Source organism: Ornithorhynchus anatinus, chromosome 14 (assembly GCF_004115215.2).
Source record: "Ornithorhynchus anatinus isolate Pmale09 chromosome 14, mOrnAna1.pri.v4, whole genome shotgun sequence".
In the NCBI taxonomy this organism is placed as follows: domain Eukaryota; kingdom Metazoa; phylum Chordata; class Mammalia; order Monotremata; family Ornithorhynchidae; genus Ornithorhynchus; species Ornithorhynchus anatinus.
In genome coordinates, this window is record NC_041741.1 from 12,997,298 (window position 1) to 13,016,393 (window position 19,096).

General features: G+C 47.1%; 1 protein-coding gene across 1 annotated transcript in view; it reads right to left on the reverse strand.

Annotated features, from left to right (window-relative positions):
* The window catches only part of LOC114816551, a 45,071-nt gene extending 27,499 nt beyond the window's left edge, over positions 1-17,572 (reverse strand). Inside the window, exon 1 of the mRNA XM_029078963.2 lies at positions 17,390-17,572. Coding sequence (XP_028934796.1) covers positions 17,390-17,486 — 97 coding nt within the window. The 5' untranslated portion in view covers positions 17,487-17,572. The remainder of the gene's footprint in view (positions 1-17,389) is intronic.
* Between the last annotated feature and the right edge of the window lie 1,524 nt (positions 17,573-19,096).

Genomic DNA, 19,096 nt, shown 5'->3' on the forward strand with positions numbered 1-19,096 from the left:
AACACCTTTCCTTCGGTCTCTAAACTGAAGCAGCTTGGTTGAAAGCATATTTCTAATTAGTATCTGTAATGACAAAGGGGAAAAATCAGGGTCAGGGAGTTGGAAGCTAGGCTAACCATGACTAACGTATATGTGCCTTATGAAAACTTCAAAGAACAAGATTCATTTGATATTTGCTACTCATGAGAACTGATCAGAGGATGAACAACAGCTCATTTATTCAATAGTCCAGCAGAGGCCCCACTTCAGCAATTAACGCTCTTCCATTCTGATGTCAGAACAGTTAGTTATGGTGATCTAAGAGCTTCCTAGGCTAAATCCTCACAGTCATAGAGTCATGTCCTAGTTTTTGTGGCTGACGAATTGCACATTTCCCAATTTCAAACTCATGACAGCTTTTTTTGGGTGGGTATTTGTTTAGTGTTTACTATGTGTCACGCATTGTTAAGCAGTGGGGTAGATACAAGCTAATCAGGTTGGACGCAGTCCATTTCCCACATGGGGCTCATATTCTTAATCTCCATTTTACAGACGAGGCACAGAGAAGTTAAGTGACTTGCCCAAGGTCACAGAGCAGACTAGTGGCAGAGCCAAGATTAGAACCCAGGTCTTTTTGACTCCCACACCCGTGCTCTCACCGCCAGGCCATGCGGCTTCTCATCGACTCCTCTAGTACACCGTCCTGCTCAAAAGTTGTTAAGGTACCTACTCTCACTTGTCCAAGCTGGTAATGCATCGGTGCCCATCTTTATTCCCCCAAACCAAACAGGATAAAGAAATAATTAAAAGCGTCTCAGGTCTCTGCCCTTTTCTGAGTCTGTTTCTGCCTTCCTGTCCCTCTGTGCCACCTTCCCCTTTATCCTTTACTCTGTGCCCTCTTTGTGTTTCTGTCACAGCTATATAAAGCATGCTTTTTTCTTATAGCGAATAATAATACAACGTAGTATGCACTAAGCACTGGGGTAAATACAAGTTAATTGGGTCAGACATGGTCCCTGTCCCAGAAGGGACTCATGGTCTAAGGGGGAAGAAGAACAAGTAGTTCAATTTTACAGATGAGTTAATTGAGGCATAGGGAAGTTAAGTGACTTGTCCATGGTCATAGAGCAGACAGGTGGCCAAGATTAGAATCCAGGTCCTCTGACTCCCAGTGCTCTAGAACAGTGCTCTGCACACAGTAAGTGTTCAAAGAATACCACTGATTGATCAATCCACCACAGTCCACTGCTTCTCTAGCTATATTAAAGGCACTGCAGATGTCAATACAGTTATACATATAAATATAAAATGAAGATCCATAATCCTAAATGAAATTTACTAGCTAATAATAATAACTGTGATATTTGTTAAGCACTTAACTATGTGCCAAGCACTGTACCAAGCACTAGGGTAGATATGAGCTAATTACAGATGAGGTAATGTAGGGACAGAGAAGTGAAGCAACTTGCCCAAGGCCACATGGAGCCCATGACCTTCTGATTCCCAGGCTCATGAATAATAATAATGGGATTTGTTGAGCTTTTTTCCTTTCTGGCCTGCCAGCATTCTGATTTGACCAAACTCTGCCTAACCTGAGATGCCTGCATTTCCTCAATTCAAGACAAGGCCCATTACAAAGTGGTCTGAACAATCAAGAGTATTTACTGAGTTGCTATTGTAGGCCAAGCACTGTACTAAGCCTGTGGGAGACTACAATAGAGTTAGAGAGCACATTCTCTGCCCTTGAATCACAAGGAGTTTACAGTCTATAAAGGGAGACAGACATTAAAAGAGATTAGGGGTAGGGGAAATGAACATGTTTATTTAATTTTTAGGCTTCTGTTCTCCAGATATCTTCATCACTTTCTAATTTGAGGGAGCATTTTAATATAGCCCTGACCTGATAACGAAATGTACACTAAAGGAAGATATTTTATATTTAAAATTCAAATATTCCTGTTGCTACACACAAGCCAGAATGTACAACTTCATGACATAACACGGCCAAGTAGCAAAACATGAATAATTATTCACAAAACTTTAAAAAAGTGCATTTGACAATGAAATAAAACTCCTTAGTGGAAAGAGCCCGGGCTTGGGAGTCAAAGTTCATGGGTTCAAATCCAGGCTCTGACACTTGGCAGCTATGTGACTGTGGGCAAGTCACTTAACTTCTCTGGGCCTCAGTTACCTCATCTGTAAAATGGGGAATAAAAAAAAACTGAGTCCCACGTGGGACAACCTGATCACCCTGTATCTCCCCCAGCGCTTAGAACAGTGCTCTGCACATAGTAAGCACTTAAAAAACACCAAACATTAAGTTTTAAAATTAAGGATAAATCACAGGAGGAACTCAGAAGGCTGAGGGAGTGGGCCGAAGAGTGGCAGTTGAGTTTCACTATGAGCAAATGCGAGGTAAACTACAAGACAATGGGCTTTGGGTGAATAGTCACGACTCAGGAGAGAGCCTGAAGTCAGTATTGAATTTTCAAAAAATTACTGGTCCAAAATACAGCTGCAACTCAAAAAGCTAGCTCAATCCTGGGCAGCTTCCAAAAGACGACAGAGAACAAAATAAAAGGCCACGTTTTGCAGCCAAATAAGCCATGATCTGCCCATGCCTGGTACACTGTGAATGAAGCTCTGGTGTCCAATCTTAAGAAAGCTGTAATAAAGCTGGAGAAGATATAGGAAGGTCAACCAAAAGGATCTGGAGTAAATAGCGGAGTCTGTAGGAGGAAAAACTGAAAGTAATTCAATGCTCCAATCTTAGAAGCTGAAAACTGAGAAGGAACATGATTGAAGTTTACAAAATCATGAAGGTTGCAAACTGGGAAAATGCAGAATTGTTGTGTACCAAATCCTGAATGACTGGTACAACTTTGCTGGCAGAAAATAGCAATAGATTTGATTAGGATTTAGATAATTTCACAGGCAGTTCAAAATGCATGCTAAGGGGAAAATTAGGGATGCCAGAAAATGTTAGAAGGTAGACAAGGCAGGCATCCATCTCACTGTACTTCCCTCTAGGCTGTAAGCTTGTTGTGGGCAGGGAAGTTGTCTGTTTATTGTTGTATTGTACTCTCCCCAACACTTAGTACAGTGTCCTGCCCACAGCAAGTGCTCAATAAATACGACTGACTGGACTGCCAAGATTCTGCTAGAGACAATGATGGACCACTGACCTGACCCAGGATGAAAAAATTCCTCAAAACCCCTACCAAAAAAACCCACCGTACTTTTAAAAATCTGTGAATACTAAAATCAGTCAGTCATGATTTCATCTCTTCAGGTTATAAAGCTAATTGTGAATCTGTAAAAGTCTAGTAATTTTAAGTCATCAAAACGATGACACATACAACCAGGGAAGTGTAACTGCATTTTAGAAAAGTGTTTGGGAACAGTAAGTTAGTTAGGAAACCGTGAAAGCAGGGGTGTTACTGCCTAAGGATGGTGATGAGCTGTTTTTATGATGGAGAGAGGGGGAAATAAAAACATTTCCAGTTACTCTATTCTGCTTAGAGGAGTTGGGCAGTGGTCCATAAATGGTGTTTATTTGTGTTCCCACACTTACTGGACTTACTGCTCGAAATTTTTATTGAAGTACAACTTAGATTTATCACTCAGCAGGGAAAAAGAAGGGGGAGGCAATGGGCAGGAATGTGTCTGTTCTGTTGGTATAGTGTACTCTCCCAGGTGCTTAGCACAGTGCTCTGCACACAGTAAGTGCTCAATAAAGATGACTGATTTCAATTTTGCTTATTCTGTTTTCCCTAGTCCAGGATATTTGCCTGCTTTCCCCTTTAGAGTGTAAATTCCTTGTAGGCAGAGAACGTTGTGTGCTTCTGTTGCTTTCCCACGTATTTAGTTAGAGGGCTTTGCGCTCGGTAGCCCTTAAACACCTTTATCAATCAATCAAATCTATTGAGCACTTACTGGATGCAGAGCTCTATACTAAGCACTTGGTAGTGTACAATCTAACCGTTGGTAGACACGTTCCCTGGCCACAGCCTAGTACCATCCCTACTCCTAAACCCAGATTTACAACACAAGGGTTGTGCTCTTGTGAAACCACATATTAAAGAAAACTCATTCTAAAGTAATGATAATTGTGGTGTTTGTTAAGGGCTATGTGCCAAGCACTGTGATAAGCACTGGGGTAGATAAAAGGAAATCAGGTTGTCCCATGTGGGGCTCACGATCTTAATCTCCATTTTAAAAAGATGAGGCAACTGAGGCACAGAGAAGTTAAGTGGCTTGCACAAGGTCACACAACAGACTCACTCCGACAACACACGCATGTGCATCCGCAGCCCAAACAAGCTTGCGTTGTTGGAAGAACAATCCCTGATCCGTGAAACTCATTTGCGTCTCTGCTCTTACTCTTTTACCATCGACTGATTGGCAATCTGCTTGTCTTTACTACACTGTAAGCTTCTCAAGGGTAGGGTCTTTTACTTCTGCAAATGGCTCCAAATGACTGGACTCTTCCAAGCACTCAGGACAGTACTCTATACACAGTTAGTACTCAATACGATTGAGAAGCAGCGTGGCTCACTGGGAAGAGCCCGGGCTTGGGAGTCAGAAGCCATGGGTTCGAATCCATCCTCTGCCACTTGTCAGCTGTGTGACTGTGGGCAAGTCACTTAATGTGCCTCAGTTACATCATCTGTAAATTGGGGATTAAGACTGTGAGCCTCACGTGGGACAACCTGATTCCCCTGTATCTACCCCAGCGCTTAGAACAGTGCTCGGCACATAGTAAGCGCTTAAATACCAACATTATTATTATTATTATTAATAATAATGTTGGTATTTGTTAAGAGCTTACTATGTGCCGAGCACTGTTCTAAGCGCTGGGGTAGACACAGGGGAATCAGGATGTCCCACGTGGGGCTCACAGTCTTAATCCCCATTTTACAGATGAGGTAACAGGCACAGAGAAGTTAAGTGACTTGCCCACAGTCACACAGCTGACAAGTGGCAGAGCTGGGATAGATACAGGGTAATCAGGTTGTCCCATGTGAGGCGCACAGTCTTAATCCCCATTTTACAGATGAGGTAATTGAGGCACAGTGACTTGCCCACAGTCACACAGCTGATAGAGCCAGAATTAGAACCCATGACCTCTGGCTCCCAAGCCTGTGCTCTTTCCACTGAGCCACGCTGCTTTTCTACAGCGCAAGCACCAGTTGGTGCCCAACATTCGGTTTGCCCGAGGGAGTTTTGGGCAAAAATGTATTTTTCAGGTGGAAAAAAAAAATACCCATCTCGAAAGCAGCACTGGGTACTGTTTTTGGAGGCGCTCGGAGTTAATGTAGGAAAAGAATGATTTAGAACTAATTTATAGGGAGCTAGCGTGGTCTGCTGGAAAGTGCCTGGAACTACAAGTCACAGCCCTCAATCTAGCTCAGCTGCTGGACTGCCAACTGACCTTCACCACAAGTTCCTGAACTTCTCCGGCCCTTATCTTCTCATTTTTCTAAAAATCCAGTAACAAAGAAAATGCCTAATTCCTGTAGAGCAATTCTATTTTTCCAATGAGCTTTGACAGTTCAAAGATTTACTGACTTTGCTGAGGATGAATTTTGGACTGACTTGTTTTCGAAATACCAACTATCTATTTTAGGGGATGATGAAGATCAGGAGAGGAGAATAATCTTTTTGTTCCCTCTTCAACAAAGCGTGCAGAAATTCAACTGAATAAGTGGTCATCTGTTGCAACGCTTTGTCTTACTAAGTCCTGAAAATCAATTCTGCTATTTCAAAAATTCTGAGTTTCACAAAATCACATGGTTTTAATAAAGATCAGAAAGCATCAATAATTTTCGAGCTATAAAGACATTTCCTGGTTGCTCAGCCAGCCTAGAAATACAATGCTACCATATGTGATTCCAAGCCCTGGAATTTTCTGTCACACTTCTAAGCAGCGGGGGAATTGTCATTGTGCTGGCCAGGGACGTTCAGCTTGATGTGACTTCTTAGATTTTTTTTTTAAGTGGATCTCCTTATACCTCTGACTGTGCCATTCCTGAACTGAGCTCACCTTGGACTACCACGGCTGTTCAAGGATCTCACCTTTTGTTGCCTTTCAGATGATCTGGGGGGATGCAATGAGCTCAGATTTTTTTTTTCAATTGCAGTTTGTGTGCCACAAACTCCATACAAGCTCCTGATATTATTAAAGGAAAAGTTTCTGGGTTTTTTTTCTTTCCCTGAACAATGGCCACCCAAATTCCCCCCTGAAGATATGTCGCTTGAGACCAAGGCCTTTAGAGCCTAGGGAGAAATCTACCACTGTTTATCAGGACTCACGACTTGGACTTGCAGAAGCAGTATGGCTTAGTAGGTAAAGCCCAGGCTGGGGAGTCATCCTCGCTCTGCCACAAGTCTGCTGTGTGACCTTGGGCAAATCACTTCACTTCCCTGGGCCTGTTATCTCACTTGTAAAATGGGGATTAAGAGTGTGAGCCTCATGTAGAACAGGGAGACTATGTCCAACTTGATTAACTTGTATCTACCCTAGAGTTTAGAACAGTGCTTGGTACACAGGAAGCGCTTAACAAATACCGTAATTATTATTATTATTCAAAGAACGAAAAATCTATCCCTGTCACACCTTGGCTAACTGCTTGGGACAAGTGGCTGAGATTGGCCCTTGCCTTGGGCCAAAACACGGGTCAGAATTATCCCACTTGCCCCCTCCTCCCAATGGACTGGCTAAGACACTCATCTGACCACATCATTTTGGGTACCTGACAAAAATGATGTGGTATCTGACTTGTTCATCTACATTATTGTGGTTACCAGAGAGAATGTGAATACATTTGGGATAGTCTGGTGACTACCTACTGTGGCCACTGCCATGGATAATAAGGTGGTGTGTTGTAAGGATACACCACTGCTTTCCATAAATCTGTAACTTAGTGGCTTGACTTCATCTCTATAAGATCAAAGGACACAAACATATTTTATGGCCTCATGGAAGCAATAATATTTATTGAGTGCCTACTCTCTGCAGAACACAATTGTGCAGTTCACAATAACTTGGGAGAGCCCAGCAGATGTCAAAGAAATGACGCTTGTCTTTCAGGAACTTACTATTTATCCTGGTACTTACAAAGAGTAATCACTTAATAAACACTCTTACTATTACTATACCAGGAAGAGACTGGAAAGATGGTTATAAGGATAAGTGTTTAGGTAGCATAGCATATAAATGGATATGTTCAGAAGAACTATGGATAGTTGTGAATCCATAAATGCTTCAGTGGTAGTTGAAAGGCTATGACCTGAGGGGGAGAAAAGATTAATCAGGGTAAGCATTAAGGATGCTCCTCCAGTAGAATCCTGGAGGAGATGGAAGTTCAGAAGGGCTTTGAAGACAAGCAGACTGTGGGCTGGTAAATCTGAAAGAGGGAGAGAGTTCTAGGCAGGAGCAAGGGGTGGAATTGCAAATGGAGATGAAAATGAGGCATAGTGAGATTAGCTTGGGAGGAATGAAGACTGCAAGTTGGGATGTAGTGGGAGAAGTGAATGGACAGGAAAGAGCTGGTAGAATGTTTTAGAGCCAATGATCAGACCTCTGGACTGTAAATTCCTTTTTTTTTTTTGGTATTTGTTAAGCAGTTACTACATGCCAGGCACTGAACTATTCATTCATTCATTCAATAGTATTTATTGAGCGCTTACTATGTGCAGAGCACTGTACTAAGCGCTTGGGATGAACAAGTCGGCAACAGATAGAGACAGTCCCTGCCGTTTGACGGGCTTACAGTCTAATCGGGGGAGACGGACAGACAAGAACAATGGCAATAAACAGAGTCGAGGGGAAGAACATCTCGTAAAAACAATGGCAACTAAATAGAATCGAGGCGATGTACAATTCATTAACAAAATAAATAGGGTAACGAAAATATATACAGTTGAGCGGACGAGTACAGTGCTGTGGGGATGGGAAGGGAGAGGTGGAGGAGCAGAGGGAAAAAGGGAAAATGAGGCTTTAGCTGCGGAGAGGTGAAGGGGGGATGGCAGAGGGAGTAGAGGGGGAAGAGGAGCTCAGTCTGGGAACACTTCTTGGAGGAGGTGATTTTTAAGTAGGGTTTTGAAGAGGGAAAGAGAATCAGTTTGGCGGAGGTGAGGAGGGAGGGTGTTCCAGGACCGCGGGAGGACGTGACCCAGGGGTCGACGGCGGGATAGGCGAGACCGAGGGACGGTGAGGAGGTGGGCGGCAGAGGAGCGGAGCGTGCGGGGTGGGCGGTAGAAAGAGAGAAGGGAGGAGAGGTAGGAAGGGGCAAGGTGATGGAGAGCCTTGAAGCCTAGAGTGAGGAGTTTTTGTTTGGAGCGGAGGTCGATAGGCAACCACTGGAGTTGTTTAAGAAGGGGAGTGACATGCCCAGATCGTTTCTGCAGGAAGATGAGCCGGGCAGCGGAGTGAAGAATAGACCGGAGCGGGGCGAGAAAGGAGGAAGGAGGTCAGAGAGAAGGCTGACACGGTAGTCTAGCCGGGATATAACGAGAGCCCGTAACAGTAAGGTAGCCGTTTGGGTGGAGAGGAAAGGGCGGATCTTGGTGATATTGTAGAGGTGAAACCGGCAGGTCTTGGTAACGGATAGGATGTGTGGGGTGAACGAGAGGGACGAGTCAAGGATGACACCGAGATTGCGGGCCTGAGAGACGGGAAGGATGGTCGTGCCATCCATGGTGATAGAGAAGTCTGGGAGAGGACCGGGTTTGGGAGGGAAGATGAGGAGCTCAGTCTTGCTCATGTTGAGTTTTAGGTGGCGGGCCGACATCCAGGTGGAGACGTCCCGGATGCAGGAGGAGATGCGAGCCCGAAGGGAGGGGGAGAGGACGGGGTGGAGATGTAGATCTGCGTGTCATCTGCGTAGAGATGGTAGTCAAAGCCATGAGAGCGAATGAGTTCACCGAGGGAGTGAGTGTAAATGGAGAACAGAAGAGGGCCAAGAACTGACCCTTGAGGAACTCCAACAGTTAAAGGATGGGAGGGGGAGGAGGCTCCAGCGAAGGAGACCGAGAATGACCGGCCAGAGAGGTAAGAGGAGAACCAGGAGAGGACAGAGTCCGTGAAGCCAAGGTGAGATAAGGTATGGAGGAGGAGGGGATGGTCGACAGTGTCAAAGGCAGCAGAGAGGTCAAGGAGGATCAGAATGGAGTAGGAGCCATTGGATTTGGCAAGAAGGAGGTCATGGGTGACCTTAGAGAGAGCAGTCTCGGTAGAGTGGAGGGGACGGAAGCCAGATTGGAGGGGGTCTAGGAGAGAATGGGAGTTAAGGAATTCTAGGCATCGATTGTAGACGACTCGTTCTAAGATTTTGGAAAGGAAGGGTAGTAGGGAGATAGGACGATAACTGGAGGGGGAAGTGGGGTCAAGAGCGGGTTTTTTTAGGATGGGGGAGACGTGGGCGTGTTTGAAGGCAGAGGGGAAGGAGCCCTTGGAGATTGAGTGGTTAAAAATAGAAGTTAAGGAAGGGAGGAGGGCAGGGGCGATGGTTTTAAGAAGGTGAGAGGGAATGGGGTCCGAGGCGCAGGTGGAGGGGGTGGCACTTGCGAGGAGGGAGGAGATCTCCTCTGAGGATACTGCAGGGAAGGATGGGAAAGTAGGGGAGGGGGTTGTTGGGGGGGAGGGGAGAGGCGGAGGGGTGACTTTGGGGAGCTCAGACCTGATCGTGTTGATTTTCGTGAGGAAATAGGTGGCCAGATCATTAGGGGTGAGAGATGGGGGAGGGGGAGGAACAGGGGGCCTAAGGAGAGAGTTAAAGGTCCGGAACAATCGGCGGGGGTGACGGGCATGGGTGTCGATGAGGGAGGAGAAGACATACAAGACGATCGGGTCCCATGCAGGGCTCACAGTTTCAGTAGGAGGGAGATCAGGTATTGAATCCCCATTTTGCAGATGAGGGAACTGAGGCCCAGAGAAGTTAAATTACTTCCCAAGGTCACAGAGCAGGTAAATGTCAGAGTCAGGACTAGAACCCAGGTCCTCTTACTCCTAAGCCTGGATTCTTTCCACTAGGCCATGCTGCTTTAGGGTCCCCTGCTTATTATAGGGGATCCTGAACAGGGCCCTGAAGGACACCTTCAGTTTTGGGGTGAAAGGCGAAAGAGGAGGCAGTGAGAGACTGAGAGAAAGCAGCTAACAAGGTAGGAAGAGAACTAAAAGAGAACTGTGCCGGTAAAACCCAGCTTAGGTAGCATTTCCAGGCAGTGATCCATAATGTCAGAGGCAGCTGTCCGGGACTTATTTCACAGGAGCTGGATCCCACCCTCAGGCCCACAGGACTTGAGAATATCCATAATTGATTTTAATGTCAGTCCCCCCCTCTGAACTGTAAGCTCCATGTGGACAGGGAGCTTGATGAATTGGGTCCTCCCAAGCAGTTAGTACACTCCTCTCCAAACAGTAAGCGCTCAGTAATATCGATTGATTGCATGAATCTTAATATTGGAGACAAAAAATATTAAATGGTGGATAAGAAAACAGTAGATTAGGCAATTCACTCCTGCACCTAAGATGAGGCATTTCCCCAATCAAAGTGTTCTGGATGCAGAACAATAAATCATTTAATCTACCACTTATCCACCATTTTACTTTTTCTTGAAGAAAGAGCGCTTTATCATACCTATCACAGCCTCAGGGTAAGAAGGTCTTATTAAGGGAGGAAACAAAACAGAGAACTTCTGCTTAAGGAAAATGGCACTGAGATTTTTAGAATAATCAGATTCTAGAAACAATCAATGGAAAGCCTGATTTGTTTTTTCCTCTAACTGGTTGGCTAAATTGTTTGAACTTGTTTGACAGTGAATCCACTTGGTGAGGGGAGGGGCTGAGAATGCTTGGGGGGGGGGGGAGCCAATCTCCCACCTCTTGCCAAATTAGATCCTCTTGAGTCATTAGGATTCCATTTACACTTCCTCTAATTTGGAATTTGGGGGATTATTTTCAAATATGTGGATTATGAAATCTAATGCATCAGTGAGAGTAGGATCACTAGCATTACATTTAGCAAGGCTTCAGATTTCCAAGCACTTAGTACAGTGCTCCGCACACAGTAAGCGCTCAATAAATACAACTGACAATCAATCAGCCGTAACTGGGGGGGGGGGGGGTTCAATGTTGGAATAAGAATTCAAGATTAAATTGATACAGGACAATATCTGCCCATTTGTGAAATCTCCAACTTGTCAGGGAAGGTGAAAATCTTGAAGTGTCCCTCCACTTTTACAATTCCAGTGTGGTGTCAAATTTAATTTGCATGATTAAGTAAAAGGCAGAATAAGCTAGAGTTTTCACCCAAGATAAAACATCAGTTGAGCCACGAAAATTTTCATGCTTTTGGTCTCTCACCCTAAAAGTCTCCCTCATGGAACAATTCATAACATCCTTTAAGGACCACAGATTTCTCTCCCCCCCACTTGCCTTCTGGAGTTTTTCATATTAATGAACTAGACACGAAGTGTTAATCTAGCAGTATCAGCAACCCAAAATGACGATCCTACTCACTGCACCTCAATCTCATCAATGCCAACGCCAAACCCTTGCCCACCTCTTCCCTCTGGCCTGGAACTCCCTCTCCCTTCACACCCAACAGCCTGCCATTCTGCCAACCTTCAAACCCTCCTAATATCACATTTGCTCCAAAATGGCCTTCCCCTGAGTCAGTCCTCATTTCCTCTGTCTGGCTTTCCCTCTGTGTCAACTATGCACTCTTCAAGCACTGTGAAAATCATACCAGCTCCACTCCATTTATGTACATATTCTTATTTGCCATTATTCCCATTTTTCTGTAATTTATTTTCAATGCCTGCCTCCCCTTTCCAACTGAAAGCCCCTTGGGGGCAAGGATTGTGTCTATCAACTCTTCTTTATTGTACTTTCCCATGCATTTAGTATGATATTCTGCTCCCTGAGTGCTGGGGTATATATAAGATAATCAGGGTGGGCACGGAGCCTGTCCCATATGGGGCTTCTAGTAGGAGTAGAGAAGTTTTAAGTTGAAAATAAGATTAGTTGAAAAAGAAACACACTAACAACATGAATGGTTTCAGGGCAGTCCTTAAAAGGCATCTGATTAAACTGGAGACTAACAGGAAACTGATAAGATAAAAAGCATCATTCCCTTCACATGTTCTTTCCTTCCTATTGCTACATGACCTTTACCAAATTACTTTCCCACCCCGCAATGCACACTACCTGAAAAATATAAGGACTCCAGCAGGATCATGAAAGTGGCAAAGTTTGATGTTCTCTACCTAGTTAGCTCATTCGAGGCCAGTAATTTCCTAGCTGGGTCTGGCTTCTCAAGCTTTCAGGAAAATCAAACCAAACTAAATATGTGACTCACGCTTAAAGACCCTGAAGTATTTCACTCAATTTACCATTTGTTCTTCCTTGTCATTGAGTAGTCCAAAAAAGTCTTTGCACATGATCACCTAAGTGTTCAAATTCTTTTACTGGAGGGTTGTTTATTGGGCTCCAGAAATTTAGATCGTAAGGCCCTGAAGTTCAGTGACTCAGTGTGTGCTTCCACCTCTCAACCTTGAGAAGCAGTGTGGCCTACTGGATAGAGCCCGGGCCTGGGACTCAGAAGGACCTGGGTTTTAATATCAGTTCTGCCATTTGTCTGCTGGGTGATCTTTGGCAAGTCACTTAACTTCTCTGTGCCTCCATTTTCTCATCTGTAAAATGAGGATTAAGACTGTGGGCCCCATGTGGGACAGGGACTGCATCCAACCTGATTAGCTAGTATCTACCCCAGTGCTTAGTACATTGCCTGGTACATAGTAAACGCTCCACAAATTCCATTAAAAAAAAAACCTGAACCACCAAGATCTCCAAGGGTTATCTGACTCCAGAACACTCTGCTTTTGAGATTTCCCAAGGGCTCTGTTTATACTGGTTGGGGAAGTAGGGTGTGCCTTGTGGCAGGGATTTGTGCCTTTCCCCACTTCCACTCCTTACATATAGCAGAGGGGCAAGTGGCAGGGGAGTCATTTCATTAGTGGCGGGTAAAACTAAAAACGTAACCTGTGCCCATTTTATTAAGGTGTTTCATTTGCAACAGGTCATCTTTAATAATATACACACTTAGACCAGGAGTACTTCAAAGGATCCTTGGGGCTGCCATTACTACGGTAGGTGCAGTTTCCCTCAGGGAACCCTAAGGGAAATCAGGAAGCCCAGCAAGAAGTGGAACAGGTGAGAAGAGAGCCCGATGCCATCGTAAGTGCCCCAAATTTGTACCTATCCATCTCTGCGGCAAACAGAAACTCCTTAGCATCAGCTTTAAGGCACTCAATCGGCTCTCCCCCTCCAACCTTACCTCGCTGATCTCCTATTACAACCCAACCCATACACTTTGCTCCTCTAACACCCACCTAAGCACTGTGCCTCCATCTCCTCCTGCCTCGCTGCTGCCCCTTTGCCTACATTCGTTCCCCTCTCTGGCCTGGAACTCCCTGCCATTTCATATCTGACAGACCATCGCTTTCCCCACCTTCGAAGCCCTATTAAAATCACATCATCAGAGAGGCAGCGTGGCTCAGTGGAAAGAGCCCGGGCTTTGGAGTCAGAGGTCATGAGTTCAAATCCCAGGTCGGCCACTTGTCAACTGTGTGACTTTGGGCAAGTCATTTAACTTCTCGGTGTCTCAGTTACCTCATCTGTAAAATGGGGATTAAGACTGTGACCCCCACGTGGGACAACCTGATTCCCCTGTGTCTACCCCAGCGCTTAGAACAGTGCTCGGCACATAGTAAGTGCTTAACAAATACCAACATTATTATTATTATCAATTCCAAGAAGCCTTTCTCATTTCCCCACCTTATTCACCATCTCTTCTGTGTTATCTATATACTTGGGTCTGTACCCCTTAAGCACTTTGGTACTCACCTCATCCCCACCGCACTCTTTTTTTTTTTTAAATGATACTTTTTAAGCACTCACTGTGTGCCAGACACTGAACTAAGTGCTGGGGTAGATACAAGATGATCAGGTTGGGCGCAGAGCCTGTCCCTCATGGGATCCCTAGTAGGAATAGGGAAATTTAATCCCTATTTTACAGATGAAATTACTGAAGCACAGAGAAATTAAGGCACTTGTCTGAGGTATGACCTTGGACAAATGGCTGAGCTGGAATTAGAACCCAGGAACTCTGACTCCCGGGCCTGTACTTTTTCCATTAGGTCACGCTGCTTAGGTAAATATTCATATACTCTGACGCTTCCCCTATCCGTAATGCATTTTGATGTCTGTTTCCCGCTCTAGACTCTAAACTCCTTATGAGCAGGGGACGTGTCTACCAATTCTGTTGCGCTCTAAGCGCTTAGTACAGTGCCCTGCACACAGTAAGTGAGTGCTCAATAAATACCATTGATGGATAGATTGTGACCATTACAGAAGAGTAAAACGTGATCCAGTGGTCCGAAGTATCAAACGGCTGGCACAGCAGAAGCCAGTTTCTCTTCTCCCCTCACTTATTCTCATTTAGGTTCATTCTCATTTAGACTCCGTCAGCTCAGCGGAAAAGTGGCCTAATGGGATTTAGCATAAGACTGGCAGTGTTATTCTGGGATGCATTCCTGACTTGTCTAAGGCCACACACAGTCAGGCGCTTCAAATGCTTGGCTTTCCTTAGTCAGCTCATTTACCCTCAGGTGAGAGAAATAACATTTGCCACGTTGGTTTACGGAGACAACTGAATGATTGCAAACCGCCCGATCAAAGTCAACTCAGAATCGCATGTGTTGATGCTTGGGAAGCCTAGAAGAAAGTCGTGAAATCCAAAGCTAAATCAAAGTTCACTTTAGCCCTGTTGGTGTGCGTTAAATGGTTGAGTGGCTAGTGGGAGAAAGGAGAAAGTTACACAAGTGGCCACTGCTGCACCAGGCAGTTCTTACGCAGGTACAAATCCACTGTTTGCAAAAATTGATCTAATTCAGTCAGAATTCAGTTTTGTGTGCCGGGGAAAATAATGTGCCATTCATTTGTCGGCACATCTTGGTGCCTCAGTTCCCTCATCTGTAAAATGGGGATTAAGACCTGATTACCTTGTATCCCCCCCAGCGTTTAGAACAGTGCTTGGCACATAGTAAGCACTTAACAGATTAGACTGTGAGCCCATCATTGTTTCTATCTGTTGCCGAATTGTACATTCCAAGCGCTTTAGTACAGTGCTTTGCACACAGTCAGCGCTCAATAAATACTACTGAATGAACAGATGCCATTATTATTAAGTGACTTGCCTAAGGTCACACAGGGGACAAGTGACGGGGGGGGGGGGCGGTTAGAACCCAGGACCTCTGATGCAGAGCACTGTACTACGCACTTGGAAAGAAGAGTACAGCAAATAAAGTTGTTTAGACTGTGAGCCCGTTGTTGGGCAGGGATTGTCTCTATCTGTGGCCGAATTGTACCCGCCAAGCGCTAAGTCCAGTGCTCTGCACACAGTAAGCGCTCAATAAATACACTTGAATGAATAAAGAGAGACAGTCCCTGCCCACGAGAGGCTCACAGTCTAGGGTGGGGGGATGCATCTGGGGCTGGGGGAGCTTGATCCATCCACCGTCCCTCTCCTCCCCACAGCAGGATAATGATAATAATGATGATAATAATGGTGATATTTGTTAAACGCTTACTATGTGCCAAGCACTATTCTAAGTGCTGGGGAAGACAGGATGATGATGGCATTTAAGCGCTTACTATGTGCCAAGCACTGCTCTAAGCACTGGGGAAGATAGAATGATGATGGCATTTGTTAAGCGCTTCCTATGTGCCAAGCACTGCTCTAAGCACTGGGGAAGACAGAATGATGGCATTTGTTAAGCGCTTACTATGTGACAAACACTGTTCTAAGCGCTGGGGAAGGTAGAATGATGACGGCATTTGTTAAGCGTTATGTGCCAACCACTGGGGAAGACAGAATGATGATGGCAATTGTTAACCGCTTACTACGTGCCAAGCACTATTCTAAGTGCTGGTGCGGGGGGATACAAGGTGATCAGGGACCACAGTCTTCATTCCCATTTTACAGATGAGGGAACTGAGGCCCAGAGAAGTGAAAGGACTTGCCATAGCCACACAGCTGCCAAGTGGCAGGGGATTCGAACACACGACCTGGGACTTCCCAGCCCGGGCTGTTGCCAGAGGCAGGGGCTCCCGGCCTCTAACCCCATTTGACAGAGGAGGAAACCGAGGCCCAGGGAAGTGAAACGACCAGGCCAAGGTCACCCAGGAGGAGCAGTGTGGCTCAGTGGCAAGAGCCCGGGCTTGGGAGTTAGAGGTCATGGGTTCGAATCCCGGATCTGCCACTTGTCAGCTGCGGGACAGTGGTTTTTATTACCCTATTTATTTTGTTGATGAGATGTACATCCCCTTGATTCTATTTATTGCTATTCTTGTCTGTCTGCCTCCCCTGATTAGACTGTAAGCCCGTCAATGGGCAGGGATGGTCTCTATCTGTTGCCGACTTGTCCATTCCAAGCGCTTAGTACAGTGCTCTGCACATAGTAAGCGCTCAATAAATACTATTGAATGAATGAATGTCACTTCACTTCTCTGTGGCTCAGTGACCTCCTCTGTCAAATGGGGATGAAGACTGGGAGCCTCACGTGGGACAACCTGATGACCCTGGATCTACCCCGGCGTTTAGAACAGTGTTCGGCACATAGTAAGCGCTTAACAAATACCAACATTATGAGGTGGAGGCGGGATTGGAACCCATGACCTGTGATTGCCCGGGCCGGGCTGCTGCCGCTGAGCCGGAGGAGGAGGAGGAGGAGGAATGGTTAAGTGGTTGAGTGGCTAGTGGGAGAAAGGCTGGGGAGTCCCAGGTCGTGGGTTCGAATCCCCAGCCTGCTACTTGTCAGCTGGGTGACTGTGGGCGAGTCCCTTCACTTCTCTGGGCCTCAGTTCCCTCATCTGTCAAATGGGGAGGAAGACTGTGGGACCACCTGATCACCTGGTATCGCCCCCCCAGTGCTTAGAACAGTGCTTGGCACATAGTAAGCGGTTAACAAGGAAGAGGAGGGGGAGAAATGGTTAAGTGGCTAGTGGGAGAAAGGCTGGGAAGTCCCAGGTCGTGGGTTCGAATCCCCACCCTGCTACTTGTCAGCTGGGTGACTGTGGGCGAGTCCCTTCACTTCTCTGGGCCCCTCAGTTCCCTCATCTGTCAAATGGGGAGGAAGACTGTGGGACCACCTGATCACCTGGTATCCACCCCCCAGCGCTTGGAACAGTGCTTGGCACATAGTAAGCGGTTAACAAGGAGGAGGAGGGGGAGGAGGGAGAGGGGGAGGAGGGAGAGGGGCAGGAGGGAAAGGGGCAGGAGGGAAAGGGGGAGGAGGAGGAGGACCAGACCCCATCGGCGCCGCCGCCGCCGCCGCCGCTTACGGCTCGTCCGCATCCAGTGGAGGAGCGCGGGCAGGTCCGTGGCCGACACGGCCCCGAGCAGCTGCAGCACCGCACGCCGACCCGCCTTCAGGTCCATCCCCACCCGCGCCCAGCGCGCAGCACACACTGCCAAGCGGGCAGCTCCGCTCCCCACTGCGGGCTCGGGCTCCGCCTCCGCCCCCGCCCCCGCCCCCTCCCCCTCCCCCTCCCAACCCGGCCCGCTCTGCGCAGGCGCGCTGCCAGCCCCAGCTGCCAGCCCCAGCCGCCAGCCCCAGCCGCCAGCCCCAGCCGCCAGCCCCGCCCCTCTTCGCCCCGCCCCTTCCGGCCCTCTCCTCCCCTCTGCCCCGCCCACGCCTCCCCTCTTCGCCCCTCCCCTTCTCTGTGCCCCGCCCCTTCCGGTCCCTCTCCCTGCCCCTCCCTTCCCCGCCCCTTCCCTCCTCGCCCCCCCGCACACTTCCGGCCCCTCCCCTCCTCTTCCCTATGCCCCGCCCCTCACCCCGGCCCCCGCCCACTTCTCCCCTCCTCTCCCTCTCCCTTTGCCCCGCCCCTTCCGGTCCCACTCCCTGCCCCTCCCTTCCCCGCCCCTTCCCTCCTCGCCCCCCCCCACTTCCGGCCTCTCCCCTCCTCTTCGCTATGCCCCGCCCCTCTCCTCTGCCCCGCCTACTCCTCCCCCTCTTCGCCCCCTTCCCTATGCCCCGCCCCTTCCGGTCCCTCTCCCTGCCCCTCCCCTCCCTCGGCCCCGCCCTTCCCGGGTCACGCGCTCTCCTCTCCCGGGTCACGTGCTCTTATCCCCTCCCCGGCCCCTCCACTTCCGGTAGGCCCGGGCCTGAGGGCCTCCCGTGGGCAAGGCGGCTGCCTTGGTCACAGAAAAACAGGTCCCAGGGCCCACAGCCCGGGCTTGGGTTCTAATCCTGACTCCACCTCCCCCCCCCCCACTTGTCAGCTGTATGACTTTGGGCCAGTCACTTCTCTCTGCCTCAGTTCCCTCATCTGGAAATTGGGGGTGAAGACTGGGAGCCCCACGGGGGACAAGCCGAACACCTTGTGTCTCTCCCAGCGCTTAGTACAGTGCTTGGCACAGAGTAAGCCCTGAACAAATACCATTATTATTATTATTACCCCAGCGCTTAGAACAGTGCTCGGCACATAGTAAGCGCTCAACAAATACCATCATTATTATTATTATTACCCCAGCGCTTAGAACAGTGCTTGGCACACTGTAAGCGCTTAAATACTATCATTATTATCATTACCCCAGCGCTTAGAACAGTGGCACATAGTAAGCGCTCAACAAATACCATCATTATTATTATTACCCCAGCGCTTAGAACAGTGCTTGGCACATAGTAAGCGCTCAACAAATACCATCATTATTATTATTATTACCCCAGCGCTTAGAACAGTGCTTGGCACATAGTAAATGCTCAATAAATACCATCATTATTATTATTATTATTACCCCAGTGCTTAGAACAGTGCTTGGCACGTAGTAAGCGCTCAACAATACCATCATTATTATTATTATTACCCCAGCGCTTAGAACAGTGCTTGGCACATAGTAAGCTCTTAACAAATACCACTATTATTATCATTAGTATTATTATTGTTATTATCATTACTCCTGTGCTTAGAAGTGCTTGGCACATAGTAAGGGTTTAACAAATACCATTATTATTACCCCAGTGCTTAGAACAGTGCTTGCCACAT